This window comes from Podarcis tiliguerta (assembly GCF_965153285.1).
Source record: "Podarcis tiliguerta genome assembly, chromosome: 2".
Taxonomy (NCBI): Eukaryota; Metazoa; Chordata; class Lepidosauria; order Squamata; family Lacertidae; genus Podarcis; species Podarcis tiliguerta.
In genome coordinates, this window is record NC_139535.1 from 61,053,478 (window position 1) to 61,075,517 (window position 22,040).

Below are 22,040 nucleotides of genomic sequence, written 5' to 3' on the forward strand. Positions count from 1 at the left end.
AATTTGGTGTTTGCACTAAAAACATCGGTACCAAACTTTAGTTTTCGAAACACACTACTCTTTATTGTTAAACTCCTTTACATATTGTCTGTCGTTAACATATACTCCGAGGCTTCAAAGCACATACATTTCAGTAATCCTTGAGTGTCAGCCAGGCACAAAAACCGGCATCCAGACTTTTTGAGGTGCTCCCAAATGGAGAATATTTAGGCGCAAAATGCTCCTGGCGTCCTGCTATTTCAAACCCGGCAGCCAAGGGAAGCTGCAGCTCCTATTGAAAGTTTGTGAATGTGTTTCTCTCTAACTACAATCTCTTTAGTAAAATTAAAATTGTTCTCTGAATTGCATTTTGCTCTCTCTTTGTGTAAATAGAATAATTGCTTTAGTTTTTTATTATCTATTGTTACCAGATGGAACAGAGATGAGTTGCAAGTTTAATTCTAAAAAGATTTGACAGGTCCTGGCCACATTTGATGCTCTGAAGCACATGGAGTTTTGCTATGCTTGTGTGCGTAGGCATGTGGGTTTTTCAATGCAAAGGTCAGTGTACAGTGTGCCTTCTTTCAGGTTGAGCAAGGCATGACTTGTGGGAGGAAGGAAGCATGTTGCCAACTGCTGCAGTTACATCCAAATATCAGCATACTAGATCTTTGCCAGCATAAGTCGGAGCAATGTTGATCCATCTTCCATTATTTTTAACACACACCCAGCCTCATGCACTTTTTAGCCTCATCCTGTGTCATATCCTTTCCGCACTCCCTTCATTGACCCTCTTACGATTTTGTTTTCTATACCTAAGTGTTAGTATGAATGTCAGAAAACTGCAACCCTGTCGGACTTGCAAAAAAAATTTTAGACCTGCATTTAAGGTTGTTGTTGTTGTTTTAATTGCGAGCTGCTTTGAAAGTCTTCAGATGAATAAAGTGTGAAAACAAAATAATCTTCAAAGCAGCAGCGACACATCTTGAATTTAAAGCAAATAGGGTACTAAAATTTTTAAAAATCTGAAAGAAAATAGTAAATAAGACCTGGGCAAATGAAAATACTTACCGTAAAATACATAAGGGTCAACGCTAGGCAAGCCTTATTGGGGAGCGCATTCCACAGCTGAGATGTTGTCATAGAAAGCGTATTCTTAATTTTATTAAGCATTTTTAGTATCCTGCCTTTCCAACAAAATTTTGCTGATGGTAACTGAAAAGAAAATTTGTACTAGTACAAGCAATGTTTTCCTATATATGCCTACTCAGGAGTAAGTTCCACAGAGTTCCACAGGGTTTGTTCCCAGGTAAGTAGGTGTAGGATAGCAGTCTAAAACACTCCATATAAATTACACACACACAGAGAGAGAACTGTACAAAGATGTACAATTCTTTAAGTCCCTCTCCTGAAAACCTATTGATTTGATTTTCTACCAGATAGTATTTTGTGCATCTGCTTGCCATTCCACAGATGGCAGGTATCATCACAGAGGAGATGTTTGTCCATATCTTGTACACACAGGTACATAAAAAGTGTAAACCCCCCCCCCACAAATATGGAGGTTTAGTTACCAGATGACGATTTTATGAAGATTTAGTTGACTGATCCATTCACACTCACACATGAATGAATTGACTAAGGCTGTACACCTGTGCACACATACCTGGGAATAAGCCTCATTAAACAGAGTAAACATGCATAGGGTTGCATTTCTGTGTGGATTGTGCCCAGAGTTTCTTTATAGCAGTTGAAATGCAGTGGTTCATCTGAGGAGTACTGGTTTGTCAACCAGGATTTATTTGGATTTGTGCACTAACATTTCAGTCTTGAGTCTTCTCTACACTAGCGTTTCCCAGCCTTTTCAGCTTGGTGATGCATGGGTTCAAATTTACCTATCAACTTATTGTCAGATGAATTTTGGAGCTTAGGTCTCTGGCAGCCAACAGTTTCATTCATTTCAACTGTAAGTTTGCCTGTTCTTGAGACATCCAAGCAAAAATTTGCTTAACATGGAATTTGTTAAAATATTTACAGTTATTCACTATTTTGTTTATAGGGATGTAAGAGTGCCAACCACCAGTTTGCAGGATATTGCTTCATAAGCTGGTTATTATTATTATTATTATTATTATTATTATTATTATTAAATTAATACAGCTGCACAAGCAGCGTTAGATGTAACAAACGTCAACTCACCCTTGGTTTAACTGTTAACTAACCTGGCAGTAGATTCAGTGATGGTTCGCCATGAGATCCTTGCGCAGGGAGTTTTTTGTGGGATTGTTACAGCTCGCTTCTGGTGCTCAGATTCCAAAGGCCATGGTGATCACTCAGGGCTCCTCCTTGTGTGAGCACTTTGTGGCGTGCCATCACTGCCAGCAGTTCCCAAGTGCTTTTTTGAGCTTTTCTATCATTTTGTTACAGGTGTCAAAGTAGCCTTATGATATACCAACCGAGCAAAAGAGTTGTAAGGGTTATTAATTGTATCAGTTAAGTATTACAAGCCATAGTTATTTTGGGTTTGCTTATAAAGCATGTGACCCATTTGCGCAGGGTTTATGACCTGCAGGTTGGGAAATGCTGTTCTAGATTATACTTGTATATCCAGTTCGTTACCAAAACAGATACAATTGTTTCAGCCTTGGGGCCTGTAAACACTTCCAGTGGAACAATCCTGTGCAATGATGCTAGGCTCCATCTTACGTCGGTGCCAGCCAGCATAGCCAATTGGGGATTGAGTGCTAGAGTCCCTGATGTATGCAAGCAACTCCCCCCCCCCCCTTTCCCTACTTAAAGGGAATGTGATGGGTATGTAGAACTCTCTGTATGGAGATTTTCTCCATTCTCTAGCACAGCATGAACAAGTTCTTCTGGTCTACAAAAGCCAGATACTCTCTGTTGCATATGCATGAGTATCACTTACTGGCCCATTCTATGTCAGCATACAACTGACGCCCGAAAAGACAAAGTTCATGGGAGGACAGATTTAGCAACAGTGGAATCTAGAACAAGAAGGTTGGGTGGCAGGAAAGCATTAAGAAGCCCAGCTCATGCTGTAGCAATGTGTGTGTGCTGTCCATTGGCAACCTGTTGAAAACCTCTCACTCCTTGGTTGTTCTGTGAGTAATGCAATGACTGCAGTAGCTTCTCATGTGTTCAAGGTGTTTCTGCTGTCCACTTCTCATATTCTGGGATAGCTAATTTAGGATAGAACCTAACTACTAAGAATGAAGCCCCCCCCCCCCAAAAAAAAAACCCACTTCATTTGTGAACAGGATGGGCATATGAATGCTGACTCCATCACAAATCAGCATAGAGAAAAGAAGATACTGTACCTGCAGACAGGTGTTTTTTTTTTAAAAAAAGGGAAACCCCATTTTCTCTCCTGATGTGACTTATTATTAGCCTTCAACAAATTAATCTGGCTCCTGTGAATATTGTGGTCATGGTCATAGCTTATCCTGTCTCCAGAAAGGTAGATTAATGATGTGAATTACATTCTTCTTCAAATGTAGTCACCCAAATGGCCAAATTCCTAGAATGAAGTTGACCGTCCTTGTGACTGGGATGCTGTGGACTCTTATTGGTTATTCTGTTTTCTATATTATACTGCCCATTTCCTTGGCTAGATTTTCTTTCCTTTATTATTTTAATATAATACATATAATATATATTAAAGTGTTTAGAGGCAGTGTTCATCTAAAGGAAGTGTGAGTGCAAGGATTACCACTAGCTCAAGCGGAGTTTCCCCACCTCCCCCTCTGTCATCCCCAAATCCTCTGTAGAAGGCTGGGGGGAAACTCAGACCAGATTTAAGGGGTGTGTGTGGGAGGGAGAGGAGGAGAACCTTCCATTGTGTAAAGCGAAGTCCTTGCACTGATGGAATGTATGTTGAGTACAACCCATGCACTTCCAAAACCAAGTAAATAAATAAAATTAAAACAATATAAAACAAAATACATAATTCCCAATTATGCGACCAACAGGGACAAGAATTTATAGGCACCCAGTACACCTCACCCCTTCTCAAAAACCTGGGCAAAGGGTTGTTTGACAGTGGAATGGACTACCTCAAAAGGTGATGGACTGCCCTTCATTGGAGGTCTTTAGACAGAGGGTGGCTGGCCATCTGCCAGGGATTCTGTAGCTGTGATTCCTGCAATCAGCAGGTTGTACTAAATGACCCTTGGGATCCTTCCAACTCTGCAATTCTGTTTTTCTTCCGCTACTGAAACAGAAGCAATGGCATGGTGAGGTGTTCCAAAGGTGTAAGGCTGCCATAGAGAGAGCCTCCCTGTGGGGCCCCAGACTATTATTCTCATTAGGTGTGGAGACCACCAAAAGAATATCTTCTGTAGATCTTAAAATTCAGGCAGGTTGGTATGGGAGGAGGCATTCCTTCAGTATTTTGGGCCTGGGTCCTTTAGGGCCTCAAAAGCCAGCATCATCACCCTAAATTGGGCCCAGAAGGCAATAAGCAGTCAGAACAATTGTCTGAGAATTGACATTGTATGTGAAGACCCCAAGGCAATGCCTAGGGCAGGGCCCTGCACCAGTTACCAGTTCTGGACTGTTGTCAGGGTCAACCCCATGTGAACTGCTCCCCCCCCCCCCAAAAAAAATAATTGGCTACAACATACATTCAGATTTGGCAGAGATTAATGTTCCCTGCTCCTGGGGGGTGGTGCTTGTGCAGTGTGTGATCAGCACGTTCAGAGACCTACACACACCACTTTTCTCAATCAGCTTCCTGTCAGCTGCTAGCGATTCTCCAGAAATAGACACTGTACTCATGTGTCACCTGGTGAGCCAGTGACTCTGTCTCACTGCTTTGATAAGCTTTCTGCTTCATTGTCAGCTGGGCCTGAATTGTCAGGCTTTGACCTTGACCTGCTTTCAGAGTGGGTGCCCGGTGGATTAAAAGTCCCGAAAAAAATATGTCATGTGCCAATGAGATAAATGCAGAGAGGCAAAGAGAGAGGGGTGTGTGTTTCTTGTGCCATTAGTTCTTGCCAAACTTCTCGAACTGCAGGAGGGTCACGAGCTGCAAGTATTTTTATTTATTCCTTTTCTTTGTTACATTTATATCCTACCTTTCCTCTATGGAGCTCAAGATGGTGTTTGCATTTCTCCGCCTCCACATTTTATGCTCAAAACAACCCAGTGAAGAAGCTTAGGATGAGAGGCAGTGACTGGCCCAAGGTCGTCCTGTGAGCTTCGTGGCTCAGTGAGGATTCGAACTCTGGTCTCCCAGGTCCTGGTCTGACACTGTAACCATTACACCACACTGGCTTGCTGACTAAAGCAAGCATCACAGAGAATTGAAAAGGCTTTTTATTTCCAAGAGGTTCCCCACCCCTTGGCATTGCGCTACAATATGTTGCCCAAATTGCTTGTAAGTTATGAAAGCTACGCTTCTTTTAATGAAGTGTAAATCTTCCTGTGGTTGGTCAAGACTTAAAACACACCCACACCCCAGATACATGCCAGAGCATCTGTGCAGTTGGATGCCAAACACATTTTGCAAACTTCCAAAATAGCTACTTCTTGACATACTTGCATGTAATTTCTCAGTCTGTATTTATGCATAAGATTTGTGTGTGAGTGGGGGGGGGGTGACAACAGAGAGTGCACTCCAAGAGAGTGGAGCACAAAAGTGAAATTTGTGACAAGGCTCCAAAAATGCAATTATGTCTGGCGTGCTCTGGGATTTCTTGTTTTTGAGTTCATCTTTTGCTTTGCTTAAAATTGGTTGTAGCCAACAATAATGTCCCTTTTAGTTTGAGGAATTCGTTTGTGCATTGGAGCTTCCTATCTCTCCCCTTCAGATTTGTTCTGGGAGTTCCCATAATCTTCCAGAGCAGATTTGTGGGGATATGCAGAGAAAGGAGAGGGAGGGGAAGTTCTGTTGTGGAGGCGCAAGTCCTAATGCAGAAGTGAGGAACCTTTGTGACCAGATCTTTATATTCTCCATCCCCATGGGAGTAGCTAGGATTTTCTGACTATTTCTATTTTTAGTTAAGTAGAAACTACTTAACTAAACTACTCCCGCTATGCCCCTGTCCACCCCTATGGGCCAGTGTTGACAGCAGGATGGGGCCACCATGTATCTGCTTGCCCTCCTGCAAACTGCATGGGCTTCAGTCAAACCTGGACCACTAGGCCAAATGCAGCTGACCAGCCATGTTATGGAGGCTCAAAGAACCTACCATTGCCCAGGGCTGTAAAAACTGGAAAGTTGACAAGGATGTAGCAAAGCTGGTGCGCTACCTTACTAGAAGGGCTGTAGCTCAGTAGTAGAGCATCTGCTTTGCATGCAGTTGGTCCCATGTTCAATCCTGGGGTGTTATAATTATTTGTTTGTTTGTTTGTTTGTTTATACATACCCCGCCCATCTGGCTGAGTTTCCCCAGCCACTCTGGGCGGCTCCCAATCAAATGTTCAATCAAAACAGTACAGCATTAAATATTAAAAACTTCTCTGAACAGAGCTGCCTTCAGATGTCTTTTAAAGATAGGATAGCTGCTTATTTCCTTCACATCTAAAGGGAGGGTGTTTCACCAAGAAGGCCCTCTGTCTGGTTCCCTGTAACCTCACTTCTCGCAATGAGGGAACCGCCAGAAGGCCCTCGGTGCTGGATCTCAGTGTCCGGGCTGAACGATGGGGATGGAGATGCTCCTTCAGGTATACAGGACCGAAGCCGTTTAGGGCTTTAAAGGTCAGTGTCAGCACTTTGAATTGTGCTCGGAAACGTACTGGGAGCCAATGTAGGTCTTTCAAGACCGGTGTTATGTGGTCCCGGCGGCCACTCCCAGTCACCAGTCTAGCTGCCGCATTCTGGATTAAATGCAGTTTCCGTGTCACCTTCAAAGGTAGCCCCACATAGAGCGCATTTGAGTAGTCCAAGCGGAAGATAACTAGAGCATGCACCACTCTGGTGAGACAGTCTGCGGGCAGGTAGGGTCTCAGCCTGCGTACCAGGTGGAGCTGGTAGACAGCCGCTCTGGACACAGAATTAACCTGCGCCCCCTGTGTTGAGGTAGGACTGGGAGAGAGCCCTGCCTGAAACCCTGGAGAGCCACTGCCAGTCACTGGAGAAAATACTGAGCTAGATGGATCAGTAATCTGACTTTCCCTAAGGCAATTTCCTGTGCCCAGCTTGGTATGTCCCCAGTTATGGGATCCTGGCCTAAAGAGATCTTTGCTCTTTTTCCAAAGACCCTCGTCGTTCTCTTCCTAGTCACATGTGTCCTCTTTCCCCACCCCATCAACATGTTCAAACTAAGGTCAAACATAAGGGAAATGTATTGGAAGAAGGATTTTTCTTCTCCTGTTCCAGTTCTCCCCATTCCTCCGAAACATTCCCTTGGAAGTCTTTCTTGTAAAAGACGTGGTGGTTTCCTTCAGGGGAAACTCCCTACATTAATTCATGGCAAATGAGAAGTTTGGAAACCAAAGGCGTTTAACAGCAGCCTGGAGTCATTCAACCCCCTGTGCACTGCCTTAAATCATCTTGCGTTCTTGTGGCTTTTGCGTTGGGGGGGGGGGGGACACGTCTGTGTTTTTGTATAGAGGGACAGAAAGAGATCTTAAATATATTGTTGTGGCCATTGCGTGAGGAAAATGCTGTCCCCCATCCTGGCTTTTGCACAGCTGATAGATAAATATAATTTGTTAATGAGTCCTTGGTGACTGAAAAAGTGATTTTGGAATTGAAATGTAGCCTACAAAGACAGAAGTCTGAGCAAGGAGAGGGGTGTGTCCCAGGGACATTATGTCGCTTTTGTGAAAATTGGGGCATCCCTAAATATGAGTATTGTCTACCCAGGTATTTGTGTTTTTGTAAATCTGCTGATAGCATGAAAAACACCCTCGTCATAAAAAATGGCCCCTACAGAAACTACCTCGGAAGTATTTCCTACCACTTAGTGGAAGGATGAGATAATATATTTGCTCAGAGCTTGAGGGGGTGTCACATGACCTTGAACAGTGGAGGGAGAATGCTTAACAATTGTTGTATCTCTGCGTTTTCACGTGCAAGCAATTCTCATTGAAAGAACTGGGACTTGCGCGCACATGAGTTTAGAGACAGGATGCAACTCACTTTTGTAACTGGGTGCCGAGATCATAAATAAATAGGAGTTAGTTTTTACTTGGTGTGTCAGGAGAACTGTTAGTATCATGAGAAATGGAAACTTACTTGAAAGAGCCATGCTCAGATGGAAAACATTTATGACAATGTTTTCTCACCTAGCTTTTTAAGAACCTTCCTTTGTGGGAAGAAAAACCCCCATGTTCCTAACCATCAGGCATTTAATTGCTGTTCTGGTCCTGGATTATGCCAGGTTTCAACCCTTGGCTGGAAAATCCCCAGCATTCCTGACAGGCAGGTTGTGTAAACTGGGAAACACCTCTAGAGATGAGACCTTGCAGGCTTTTGTTGTGCAGTAGCGGTTGCCTGCTCTGTCTCCTTCTTGCAGCTGGAGGGTGCCATCTGTCTGTCTTTTCTTTGACACAGGTTGTGTGGCAAAGCATTTTCCGCAAGTTGGTTGCCTTTGAAGGATAAAAAGGATGGTTTTGTGCTAAGAAGACAGACCTATAGTGATTGAGAATGCTAGACCTAAATACTGGCGTGCTGCCTGAGGAATTGCTGCTGCTGTTACCACCTTCCCCCCTTCTTAGTCGCCTGCAACTAAATAACAGTAGTACTGTGCTGAATTCTGGTCAACTTCATTGTTCACCCCAACTCTGGATAACTTGCAGCTAAGTTAGATAGCGCCAGTTTCAAAGTCCTGTGTGGGACCTATCCAATTATTTTTTAACCACTGAATGATCCCTGTGAAAGCATATCACATTACCCATTTCTGTGAACTCATGAGGGGCTTTTATCAAAAGTTTTTTGGAAGTCCAAATATTGTTCCTTGAGGTGATCTGATATCTAAATATAGTTGTGCTTCAAAGGGTTAAGATGAGTAAACTGATTCTTTCTCAACAAGGCTTGTTCTGCTCTGTGTTTTCATTATTCTGGTTTTTAGCAATGCTTTCTACCAACGCAGCCTCCAGGAGGAGCTAAAGTGGTAGAAAACATTGTTAAAATCAAGAAGAGCAGGGCACAAATCACTTAAGTCAGAGGTGGACCTGCAGTCCTCCAGATGTTGGATTCCAAATTCCACCATTGGCCACACTGGCTAGGGGTAATGGGAGTTGTCATTGTGGCCTGGAAGATGGCCTGGAAGGCCATTGATTAGCCTCCCTCCGCTGCCCTAAATAAACAAACATATCTTATAGAATTGGTGCTAGTACGTGTAACACGAGGACTGGAAACTTTTCAAAACAAAACAAAACACACAACACTGCAAAATTCTCTGGAATCCAGGACTCATGGCCTGCACCAAATTGAGTAATTTGATTATTTCCATAGTCAGAATGCACAAAATTGCTGATATGGGGCAGGGTGACGGGAGTTCTAATGAACTATAGTGTATGGCAGAGGGGTTTATGCAGATCATGAATGGGGGGGAAATAGTACTTTTATATGTATATGGAAATGCTTGCGTCATTGAATTTAATGTCATGGGTCTGTGAAAACCCTCAGAGCAGTTAACTCCTGACTCCTCCACCCCCACACATCTGATCAGTAGTTTGTTCTTTCTTGTTGACTAGGCAACTCACGGCTTATTCATTGGTTCTAATTGTTTATATTTCACCTTGAAAAATACAAATCAAGCTGGCTTATGAGTGAAATCAAACTACGGTAATAATGTTGCAATAAGTTAATACTGGAAACTCATCCCTCCCGTGAGGCAGATGGTGTCCATCACCCCATATTGCGGGAATGAATTTTGTAAGGTGAGTGTGGGTTATGTGAGGAAGAACTGAACGTTGCTTTCTTCTGAATCTGCTGCCAGCCACATTGGGTGAAACAGGAAAAGGGGAATCCCTTCTGCCAGCAGTATCTGCTCTGTGAGTGGATGGTCACTAATGGATTTCACCCATGGTGCCATGTGTATTCATCTTTCAAGATAGTATATACACACACATATATATTTACACAGTATACTCCATCAGGATACACACGCTGCAAGCATTTTCATTTCTGCACATAGAATTGTATGGAAACAAACAAAAAACCCTACAAAGCTAAAGCTGAAGGAGATTTGGGGTCTTCCAATTTTTTTAACTGTGTCAGCTTTCTAGAAGCAACCTATATATATACTGAGACGCAACAGGCTGACACCTTTGAAATAGTTCAACAAGTTGACTAACCGTTCTAAAGATACTTTGTAACAAGTCCCTGCAGAGATAGTATTTATGTTTTTATGCCAATACAGTATCTTTAAATCGGGACATTCCCAGTGCAAACGATAGCAATCTGCATTCGGGAGGGACTATTACCATTCTCATTTATCTAGAGACTAGAGATGAAGCATACTAATTCACCTCAAGTCCATAATCAGAAATGTGATGATGCTTTTAAATAATGAAATGTAGCCTTGCAAATAAATTACGAAGTCCTGTACAGAACCCAGTAGTCAATCACACTATAAAGTTTGTTATTTTGTGAGCTTTTGTTGGGTCTCACAGCAGTATCTTTTTACTCTTTCCCTGAAGCTAAAGAAAAAAAGCTCTAACTTCGAAGCATTGGTTTGCAGGAAAAGCCCTTCTCCCTTTTAGGAGGAGAGAAGGCATCTTTCTTGAACTAATTTATTGTGCTGTCAACTTAGACCGTTAAAAAGGAGATTAGAGAAGTTCATGGAGTTTTTGGTCATCAATGGCTGCTTGTGATGATGGATATATATTTCCTCCCAGGTAGGCTTCCCAAAGGAATCATTGGCTGCTATAGGGAACAGGCAGCTGGTCTAGCACTGCTCTTATTATGGTCTTGTATCTACATACCCTTGAATGTGTTACTGATGAAGACAGTGGCAGGCTTGTAACACTCCTATTGAGGACTGTTTCTTGCCTCCACATTGCGTGTTGCTTTAATTTCTACTTCACCTGCTGTGCTCTGTATTCATGGACTGCAGCAATCCTATCCTCTGATTTGAAAATCAGGAAGCTCTTTGCTCATTGGGTCAAAACAGCACAGGGAAAATAAAATTTTTCCATCAATGGCTTGTCAAAAGTTCAAAATATGCCTTGGCATCTGCGGTGCGTAGAAGCTATGCATTCTGAATTGAGAAGTGAATCACAGTTGTCCTAGCAGAAGAGATTTCACAGAATCTTAACGATGGAAGGGACTTTAGATGTCCTTATCTGTTGCTCTAGCATCTTTGATAGGTGCTCATCCAGCTTCTGCATAAAAACGCAACAAAAGGGTATGCATTGCTTTCCATGTGGGATGTGATACATAAGTAGCAGTCAAGTACAACATTCCTTGTTTTCCTAGAGTGGACATGGAGGGGAATGTTTGGTCCAGCCAGTTGAAAACTTCCTGTTTCCTCCTGGCTGGGACATACTTCCTTTGCATGTGACTAGAGGTGGGCGTGGCCTTACCTTTCCAGGTAACAAAAAGGCAAGGTACACAGTACTCTTTCTCTTTTTGACTTCATCCGTTATTGGAGCAGCTTTTCAGCTAGCCAGCAGAGGACACTGGGATTATCCCCATGTGGGATAGCTCCACATGAATATACTTTGTAACTAAGCCTGCCTTCAGGGATCCAACTGTGAACAGAATGTGAGTATACTATTATATAATTTACACAAGATTGTGACGAGTTCATTCTTTTAAGAGGGATATAAGGGAACTTACCAGGAACCTAATAGTGAGAGGCTTACACAAGCCTGCAACCAGCTACCCGCTATGTGTTTAAAAGGGGAATAGGAAAATCTGCTAAGTAAAGAAACTTGCTAGCACAAATTAGGAAGGATATTAATAAGCATTATATCCTCTCCTGCTTCCCTGAACATTCCCACATTCCAGCCATGTCTAACTTGTCTCAGTGCCCATGGGGCATTTCAAGGAGGATAAAATTCTGGGTGGTAGCCCTAGCCATACCTTGAACCAGGGGTAAAGGAGGAGCATGATCACCCAGCAAACTCTAGAAATTCCAGTGACCCTCAGGGAACATAATCCCTGATGCACTAAGCACTGAGTCATCTCCTTGCTTCCTGAGAGTCTGCAAGACTTAGTGACTTAGTGCATCCATACTGTACGTTTAGAGCATTCTTACATGGTTCCCCCCAAAGAATCCTGGGAACTATAAAGGTGTTGGGCATTGTTAGGAGACCCTCACAGTGCTACAATTCCCTTCAACTATAGTTCCCAGGATTCTTTAAGAGAAGCCATGCCTTTTGAAGTGGCATGAGAGTGCTTTGAATGCATTGTGTGGATGTGACCAGTGTGGCACCAGATGAGGAGTAGGGTGCTGCCTTTCCCTGATTCTGCCTTTACCAGCTTAAAATGATAGTGCATTTGTCAGTGTATTTGTGGATCCTTGAATAGTGTTTTTGTTTTAAGAAATAGTATTTAAATGTACTTACCCCTCCTTTCTGTTCCCGTACTGATAATTTAATAGATATGTATATTATTCAGCATCAGCAAGCCTGTTCTAGTTTCAGACACTTTCACTGGTCTGTTATCTATTTATGACACTTTCTTTCACACGGTTTGAACTGAAGTAAGGTTTGTATCAGCACACTAAATATCCCGGAGCTGTTCCTACATCATTCAAGAAGAATGTGTGTGCACTTTTTAATGACGCCTGCTGACCTAGTTCTGTTCTCTGTTGACCCAGAGTGCAGTAACCTAGCTGAACTCTCATTTGTTTGGTGCGTGATGAGCATCGTTAAATGATGCAGGATTAAATTTTGCAGCACAAGATGTGCATGGGGAGTTGAACACTCTGTGCATTAGATCTGAATGTTCCATCACTTTGGGCATTTTTCTCCCCAACCTAGTCAACTTGTGCTAATGGAGTAGATCTATTCATTCGTTCGTTTGTTTGTTCATTTTTGCTTGAAAACTGAGATGTATGAACCAGAGTAAAATACTGGGTCAAGTGGGCAGGCATATACACCAAGAATCAGTAAGCAGGATGCCTCTGAGCACATATTCAGACTGGGCATTAGTATTGCAGTACCAGAACCAAGTTTATACATTATTTCTCACAAAAAACCCAGTCCTGGTTTTCTCCCAAATGTTCTTTATCGGCAACCTAATTTGAAATTAAAAGGCCTTTTAGCTGGTTGTTTCTGGCATTAGAAAAGTTAGAAACCCTTAAATCTACTGCAAGGCACCCACAGACTTACTGGTGGATCTCATTTTACCTCTCTCTCTCTCTCTCTCTCTCTCTCTCTCTCTCTGTGTGTGTGTGTGTGTGTGTTTCATAATGGATTGCTACCTCCTATATTCTTCCTTAACTACACCATCTCATTCAAATAGTGATCTGGTAGTGAATGTGATGACGTCACAAAGCGAATCATATTTGGCTACATGCCAATGCTGATTAGGGCAAACCAGTTACATTGTTGTCGTTCTAAACCTCTGTCTTATCTGGAGTATCATTTGAGTGTATATCAGAGAGCACCTTTAGGCATGCATCCTTTGGAGAGTATAGATTATCCACAATCAGGTGAATGGCCTGTGAGTAGAAAGGTAGGGGAGCACAACCCTATTGGTTCTTCTTGCTTTCTCGGTAGCATTTGATATCATTGACCATGATGTTTTGGCTGAGACTGCATTCATCCGGAAAGAGTAGGTTTGCAGTTTGGGTGCGCTTTTAGATTCACTTCTGTCTCTACCAGTCAGTCCAGATGATTTTGCTGCCACAGACTACCTTTTTACCAGCTGTGCCATTCCTCAACAGGCATAGACTGGTTACAGTGTTCCATAGTCTGGTAATCCTTGGGGCTGCCCTTGAAGATTACTCAGAAGTTCAATTAGTTCAGAATTTGGCTGCCAGAATTTTAACTCCTTATTATTATTATTATTATTATTATTATTATTATTCCCTAATACTTGCAAGAGTGCTTCTTCCCCCATACCTGCCTGCGTGTGTTGAGATCTTCAACAGGAGTTCATCTTCAAGTGGTAGTGTTCTCTGTAATAAGAAATGAGAGGTATTTGAATGCCTTCCCATAAAAGGTACACCTGGCTCCTACTTTGCAATCTTTTCAGCGCTAGGTCAAGACATTTGTATTTACCATGGCGTTTTAATTTGTATACTCACTCAGCCTGCTTTTATCCTTTTTATCTGCTGCTTAAAAAAATATGTTATGGCTGCACAGTGTTAGTGGGTTTTTTATTTGGTTTTAATTTTAGTACTCTGGTTTGTTGTACAATGCCTTGAAATCTATTTTTATTAAGGATGGTATAGAAATATGTTACTTAAATTGTATATCCCAGCTCTTTTTTATTTTTTCCCCTTTTTCTTTTTGCTGTGGTGTTTCCATAAAATCACAGACTCTTGGAGTTGGAAGGGACACAAGGGTCATCTAGTCCAACCTCCTGCAATGCAGGAATCCTAGCTAAAGCATCCATGAGAGATGGCCATCCAACCTCTGCTTAAAAACCTTTTGTTTTGCAGAAATGGAGAAATTTGCTGTGGCAATCAGGGTGCCGGTCCTTTCTCTACAAACACAAGCATAATGAAAGAACAGTGCTCAGCAGAGTATCATAAGGACCATATTTTGCCGTGATCTTATGCATATAGACCACTCCCAATATTTCAAGTCTTGGCTAAGATCGATGTCTCCGTTAGGACTAATTATTGGTTAAAGCCAATGAATGATAGAATGATGTTGGATTGAGGTTAAGGGGTTTTTAGCAATAATGTTATGAAAGAATATGTAAAAATGGAATGTTAACAGATGGAAAGTTAAAGTTAAAATATATTAAGGCCATAATTAAGATAAAGGTAAAGAGGGAAAGGATTTGCTGAATAAACAACCGAATTGGAATACAAAGAGGGGAGGTGTGGGGAAGTCCGAGAAACAAGCAAATGTAAGATATGTTCTGAAAGATGGAATTGTTTTTAATTGTTTCTTATTTTTTCTATTTTTGGTATTTTTTTCTTTTTTTGTGTGTTTTTTCTGTTATTTTGTGAAAATCTTAATAAAATATTATATATATATATATATATATATATATATATATATATATATATAAAATTATTGGTTAAAGCCAGTTCAGACAGGGTTCAGGAAGAGCAAGGGAAATGGGGCAAAGGAAGGCAAGAGGATATACACTTGCACCACCTGCTCATAATCCCTTAACCAAGGTTAAAAATAATGGGAGCGTTATATCAGTCATGGAAACTGTAGCCTCTGACCAAGGCCACCCTATCTGGAAAACCCCTGAAGTCCCAGTAACAGATGAACACTATTATCTCTCCCTTCTGTTAAATCCCTCTGGTTATTCTAGCATTCTTAAAGGATTTACACTGGGGATGCTAACCTCCTGTTCCATTGTTTCAGGCACAGCTACCAGGAAACTGGAGTATTAAGCTGCACCCATGGAAGGAAAGGGGCCTTATCGTATCTATGACCCGGGTGGGGGAATGGAAAAGGGAGCATCTGCTGCCTTTGAACGGCTGGTGGAGGAAAATACCCGGCTGAAGGAGAAGATGCAGGGAATTAAGTCTCTAGGTAACGGTGAGGATGACATGGAAGCGGAAAAGCAAAAGTTGCTCATTGTTGCTGTTTCCAGAATGCCCAGGTCTGCGACAAACTTCAAAGAAGCTGCTTTCTTGTGTACTTAGCAGGAAACCTCTAAAACCTCTGTGGCACCATAGAGGCATAGTTGTAGCAGCACGTGAGCTTCCATTGGGAGTAGCCTCCTAGTCTCACTGGTGGTGAGCATTAAAGGCCAAGTCTGTGATTTGGACCTGCTGCCCCTTGTGTGCTAAAGTCTTTCTGGGGGTGCTCTCTGTGTTATTGCTGTTGCTCAAAAGGCCTTTGCCTCTTGTCTGCATGTTGTTCAAGAGACGTCCCAGGTGATGACTTACCGGCATTGCTCACACGTGGGCTGTGTGTGGGATATGGACCTTTTAAAATATTGTGGCAGCCAGTGGAAGATCTTAAGGGTTTTTCAGTAATGCTGAACATCGTAAGTGTGAAAATTGTACACAGGTCCCGGATGTAGTAGCATCACATGAAGAATCTTTTACTGTTTGCCGTCTGAGAACATAATCGTTTTCAGAGGCTGAGAAACAGTCCTGAATATGTCAATGGGTTCCAACTCAGCAGCGTTTCATTCCACAGATGCACCTCTCTGTAGATAGGGTTTTGAATTGGAGGTATATATTAGGAATTTCTTTACTTCTATTAAAGTTTTTAGTTTTTTTAAAGGGGTAGTTCATATTACCTAGCCTAAAGGAGAATTCTTTGTGCCTCCAAAAGCTTTCACCAATGCATATTAAACACTCATTGCTCTTTATTCCAAAGCCCTTTAAAATGAGATCTTGATAGCGATACATTTCTTAGCAAGCCCAAAATACTGACATAAAATTTGAGCTTTGCACGTGTGTGGCTGAGGTGCTCGCCAATAAGTAGACAAGGCAAAACATTGCAGTTCAGCTGACTACTTTTTCCTACAGTTGGGAATATCTCCATGCTCGTGCCTGCTCCCTAATCTATGCAAAAATTTATGTGGCTGCTATATACATCATTCACAGTTCCATCCCCTGCCCCCCATGGCACAGAGATCTTCTCTGTGTGGTAAAAGTACTGTGTATAAAGCAGTCATTAGAACTGAAATGCAGTGGAGTTAGGCTAGAATTGCTAGAGTTTGGCTAATTCTGATAACTATGCTGAACGTGCTGCTGTAAAGAAAGAACCTGCAAATACAAAGGAGTGTTAAATTGTGCCCTTGTTGTTTTGCCAGGGGATCTATTGGAAGAGTCTCAGTTAGAAGCCTCCAGGCTGCGTCAGAAAGTGGAGGACCTAGTGAAGGACAACGAAATGCTAAGGTCCACCTCCTCTCTTGACAAACTTGCGGAAATGGCAGGTATGAGCATCAAAGGACCAACTGTTTAGCATGTCCCAGTAACACGTTCTTTGGCAGACCTAGATTTTCACTGCGTGTTGGAAGGGAGTTGCAAGTTGGAAGGAAGGAAGGAAGGAAGGAAGGAAGGAAGGAAGTTGGAAGGAAGAGTAATAAGCCTCCAGTGCTGGTGTCAGCTGTCTTGCATTAAGTGTAAAAAGCCCTTTCAAAAAAATATACATTCTGATATCACTGGGCCATCTATGCAGCCAACCTGCATCTTCAGGTCTGCAGCCTGAATCTGTCATTTTAGTTCCTAGGGGTGTCCGGCTCATGCAACAGACTTCACAGTAGAACTTGCACCTCTCCTCTCCCCTGCAGCCCCCTGTGCACCATCAAAATCTGCTGCAGCAGGTTGTGGGACCTCCAGAGCAGATTCTGTGGATGCTTGGCGAGAGGAGAGGAAGGGGAGGTTCCGTTGTGTGGGTAGAACTCCATTCGCATGGTTTTAGCTACAGCCCAGCCTCCTTGGATTGAATCAGTCCTGTCTTGTTGCATGCTACTTTCTGGGCAGGTTATGCATATGCAAAAATAAATCGAACAGCTTTTAGACGGTGGAACATGAGGGAAGTTTTGGCCATGCTTTTTGCTCATGTTCACTGCTGTTCCCCTCCCCGAGAAAAACATGAGATCAAATGACCAGTAACCAAAGGTTTTGAATAAATTTTTGCTTCTGCAACAGAACTCTTCCTTCCACACCCCTGCCCTCAAACACTTTTTTCTTCTTTGAGGGCTGTGTGGTTTTAGGGGGCAGCTCACGGCCTACACTTTTGCACGCAGAAGGTCCCAGGAATAATCCTTTCCATCTTCAGGCAGGTGATGGGGCAGGAGCTCATTCTGTCTGAGACCCTGGAGAAGTACTGCCAGTCAGAATAGACAGTAGAGGGCTAGGTAGACACATATGCCTTGGTTTGAGCCAGCTTCCTAGACACCCCCCCCCCCCCCGTCCCGGTGAGTTTTCTTTTTGAGTCTCAAAAAAATCATGGGTGCTTCCAGGTGACTGATTTTATCGAGCATTCATTCCTGTTTCTTGGTGGGGAGGTCCATCTTCTGGGGGAGAGTGGGTTTGTTGTGCAAAATCTCCCCTTCAACTGTAATTGCACAACCTGGGTTTGCTGGTCTGCGTTTGAGTCCCACCTGATACTAGCAAAGTCTGGGTGTAACTATGTGCATGCCACACACATTGCGCACATACCCCCAATTCAGGGCTTGGTCAACTGCCTTGGGTGGTAGAATTTTCCATACCAAAGAGCACCCAATGGTCAATTACTTGATTTATTTGTTTAGACCATTATTGGGGGTGCTACTTAGAGGGAGCTTACTGGCTGGGACTAGTGGGAGCCTTGCAGTGTACCTGGGATCACACGTTTGATCGATCTGAGCGTGAAAGCCCTGAGAGCAGCCTCCTTTAACCTTAGAAAAAGTGGCTGTCATTCTGATATGCACCATATCATTCTGATATGGTACACTCTCACCTTCATCAACCTGTTGCTGGCTGGAGCTAATGAAGCTTTTAGTCCAAAACATCTGCAGTGTGCCAGCTTGGCAAAGGCTGATGCAGTGCGCTTTAAAAAAGTGACTGTTCTGTTCTCCCACCTACCACCCCTCTTGTGAACTAGATGGGCTTCAAATGGAAAAGCTGAGGGGTGATTTTTGATCTTTCAGTATTACCGTATGTTGAGCCCAGGAGGAAAGAGGGAAATTCCAGCTGACACTCATCAAAGGCCACTTATATACATTTGCATCGCACACCAAACATTGCCGCCTCTGTGCCCCCAGAGACCAGCTACTGGTTCTTGCACGGGGAAGGTGGGGCTTGACGTGGGGGGGAGTGTATGTGTAATTTGTACATGGGGACTTAAAACAAGATGGAAAAGGGCAAGTACTGTTTCTTGTAGACTCTCTGGTGTGTGTTTTTAAATTGGTTATAAAATGGATTTGTTTTAGGCAGGTAATAGCTGCTACCAGCCCTCCTGCTCTTGAACCTGTTTCCTGTTAATGCAGAATGGGAGATCTCTATCCTGCCTAGCAACCTGTTTTCTCCTTTCCCCAACTTTCCCTTTTCTTCTTTGTACTTTTGCTGCTGTTGTTTCTGTTGGCAGAGTTGGATCTCTGCAGTGAGAAATGTTCACTTGCTTCTTTTCTCTTTTCCTCCCAGGAGGAATCCCAGATCTTTGCTCTTCCTCAGAGGTTCCGGGTGAAGATCAGAAGGAGATGGAAAAACCCACACAGAAGCCACCCAGCAGTGTAAGAAATCAGACTTTAAATAGCCAGTATATTTAAAAAATATATAAATATTTAAAAATAATACATATATTATGTATATTTAAAAAATACATAAAAATAAAAATGATGATTAAAGCTGCAAGCCCTGCTAGGCAGACACAGGAGTAAGTCCCAATGAATTCAGCGGCAAGTATTTCCGAATATGTATAGAACTAGGCTGCGAGAATGCTAAACACATTGTAAAGGCAGTGAGGGGAATGATATCAGAATGACTTTTTCTTCCAATGAACTACTCAGGTTTGAGGACTCTGGCATTTTTAGTCTGTCTGTGTAACTGGAAGGAAGTTTCTGAACTAGAAGACTGCTGCATAGCACTTTTAATGAGCCACATGCTCTACGGTAAAGTTGATCATCCCAAGTACTTTGGGAGGTGCTTTCTATTTTGCAGAACTGGAGCTGAAAGGGCACTCTCTTTTAAACCGCCCTGTGATAGTCATTGAGGTCCAAGGCTGGTGCTTTTATTCCTGAGCCAAGCTACATCTATTTAAGTCTTGTGAGGCTGCAGGGAGAGTCCATTCCATGGTTCAGTGTCTGATCCCAAACTGCCTGGCTTTGTTGAGTGCTACTTAACTACAAAGAGATCCCTCTTAGATTGTTTCTGAGAGGTAGCTGCCTTATGCCATTGGCATATCTTGTTCACCATGCCCTACACTGATGCCAGCAGCTCTCCAGGGCTTCAGGAAACAACTTTTCTTAGCCCTTCCTGCAGACACCAGGGATTGAACCCAGGATCTTTTGCATGTGAGGCAAATCCTCTGCCGCCAAGCTCCAGCCCTTCCCATAAAAGTGTTGTAGTTTGGAATACTGTATTATTTGAGAAAACATGTAGCTCTGTTTCATCCTGTATCACGGACAGTTACAGATTGCTGTGGTTTCTAATAGTTATTAGGTAGATTTTGACCTCGCTACGCCTCCAGTTTGGGGTGTAAGATGCTATCTTCCTTTCCCACACGACCTTCTTAGATCAAAGAAATAAGCAACATTTGGAAACGGCTCCATCCAGTGAAAGATGCAGTCCCACTCCTCTCTGACTTTGAACGCATTGCCTCTTGCTGACAGAATTGGAGGCCATAGAGGGTCACAGAGAAACATTAGAGAGTTATTGGCGCACTCAGAGAAACCCAGAGATTTGCAGAACCACAAACAAACAAAATAAAAAAGCAAACAAAACTGCAAAGGAGCCCAGCAAAGACTAGATTGACCTCCAGGAGCTCAGGAAAGTTGAGGATTAGGTGGGAAAGACTTAACAGAAAAGCAAAAACCTGCTTGAACCCTTGACAGCCCATATTATCATGGAGGAAGGCATAATTGGACCAGTGTATATAAAGGTATATTCAACCTTATCAGACCCAGGACCCACTTTTGACCCAAACATGCATTTGGGGATCCATTTCTTAATCTTTAATTGCATATTTGCATAGTGGTGGTGGTTCCTGTTGCGACTTATCTTGGATCAGGCAGCAACCCACCTTTTGAAGATCAGTATGCTGGGAGGTGAGGATTTATGGCAATATTTTGTTGCAGGTATTTTGCTTTTTTATCCTGTTTCTAAGTAAGCAGGACACCATATATTTGTTTGTTTGTTTTTTAAACACATTCAGTAGTCAGCGGGGAAACCCAAATTACTCATTTAATCCCTGCTCTGTTTTTTTCCTGTAAGTGGCACATTGGAATTTGGGGTATATAACTCTACATTCATTCATTTTCTCTACAGGGATCTTCATCTGAGTTTGAAATTGTTGGAGCTGAGGATAAAAGGTCTTCCCAGGGAAGCACCGAAAAATCGGTATGTTAATCCAAACAGCTTGTTTAGATTGAGACGCAAAACGGGGGGAAATGTTTTATGGGTCGTGTTGTCTTGGAAGTTCCTTTGTTTGTTAACTTTTTGTTTGTGCGTTCAGTTCCGATGTATTTTTTTCATACAATCTCCTTGTGTGGTTTGATTGCTCAGAGACAGGGAAATATAAAGATCTCCAGAAGATGAAAGCTAAACTAGACAGCAGGTTTTATAGAGCAGTTGAACTATTTTATATCGCGTTTCACAGAGTAATTTAAGCAAAAGAAAAGAAACAACAGAGGCATCTGCCGTGAGCCACTCGCAATCTTCTTTTTTTCACATGGAGAAAACATCAGGAGAAAGAAAGATGTGCTGAGGAAGAAACGACAAGGGGTGCTCAGTCACTGGAATATTTCCCCTCCCCATGTTGTGGTCTTGAACTGGAAGCAGCAATGAGTTGCTGTAATCTGTAGCCACGGATCTTGTGGCGCAGAAGGGGTGCTCAATCCTTTTGCTGTGGACCTTTCCTTTCACAAAACCCTCAGTTTCCTTATGTCCCAGTATGATTATATCCATACCCCTCTGTTTTCCTCCTTCATAGAGCTAAAATCAGCTGGGAAGTTATTGATGCTGGGGAAATTGGTACTGGAAAGAAAGAGAGAGCTGCTCCCTCTTTGTAGAACTTTCTGCTCCAGGTTGCTGCTTCTGCAACTGAGTGCAGTATGTGTAAAAAAGGTAAAGGGACCCCTGACCATTAGGTCCAGTCACAGACGACTCGGGGGTTGCAGCGCTCATCTCGCTTTATTGGCCGAGGGAACTAATGTACAGCTTCCGGGTCATGTGGCCAGCATGACTAACCGCTTCTGGCGAACCAGAGCAGCGCACGGAAACGCCCTTTACCTTCCTGCCGGAGCGCTACCTATTTATTTACTTGCACTTTGACATGCTTTCGAACTGCTAGGTTGGCAGGAGCTGGGACCGAGCAACGGGAGCTCGCCCCGTCGCGGGGAT

The 22,040-nt window shown here is 42.8% G+C and overlaps 1 protein-coding gene across 10 annotated transcripts in view; it reads left to right on the forward strand.

Moving 5' to 3' along the window:
* TNIP1 (TNFAIP3 interacting protein 1) overlaps positions 1–22,040 on the forward strand; it is a 52,864-nt gene that overhangs the window by 8,609 nt on the left and 22,215 nt on the right. For 4 of the 10 annotated variants that reach the window (XM_083423054.1, XM_083423050.1, XM_083423053.1 and 1 more), the window contains exons 2-5: positions 15,400–15,570; positions 16,808–16,930; positions 19,125–19,213; positions 20,967–21,038. In XM_083423054.1, the coding sequence (XP_083279180.1) occupies positions 15,438–15,570; positions 16,808–16,930; positions 19,125–19,213; positions 20,967–21,038 (417 nt within the window). In that variant the 5' untranslated portion in view covers positions 15,400–15,437. Of the gene's footprint in view, positions 1–15,399; positions 15,577–16,807; positions 16,931–19,124; positions 19,214–20,966; positions 21,039–22,040 lie in introns of all 10 variants that reach the window. The other 6 variants (XM_083423048.1, XM_083423052.1, XM_083423051.1 and 3 more) reach the window with 2 other exon arrangements.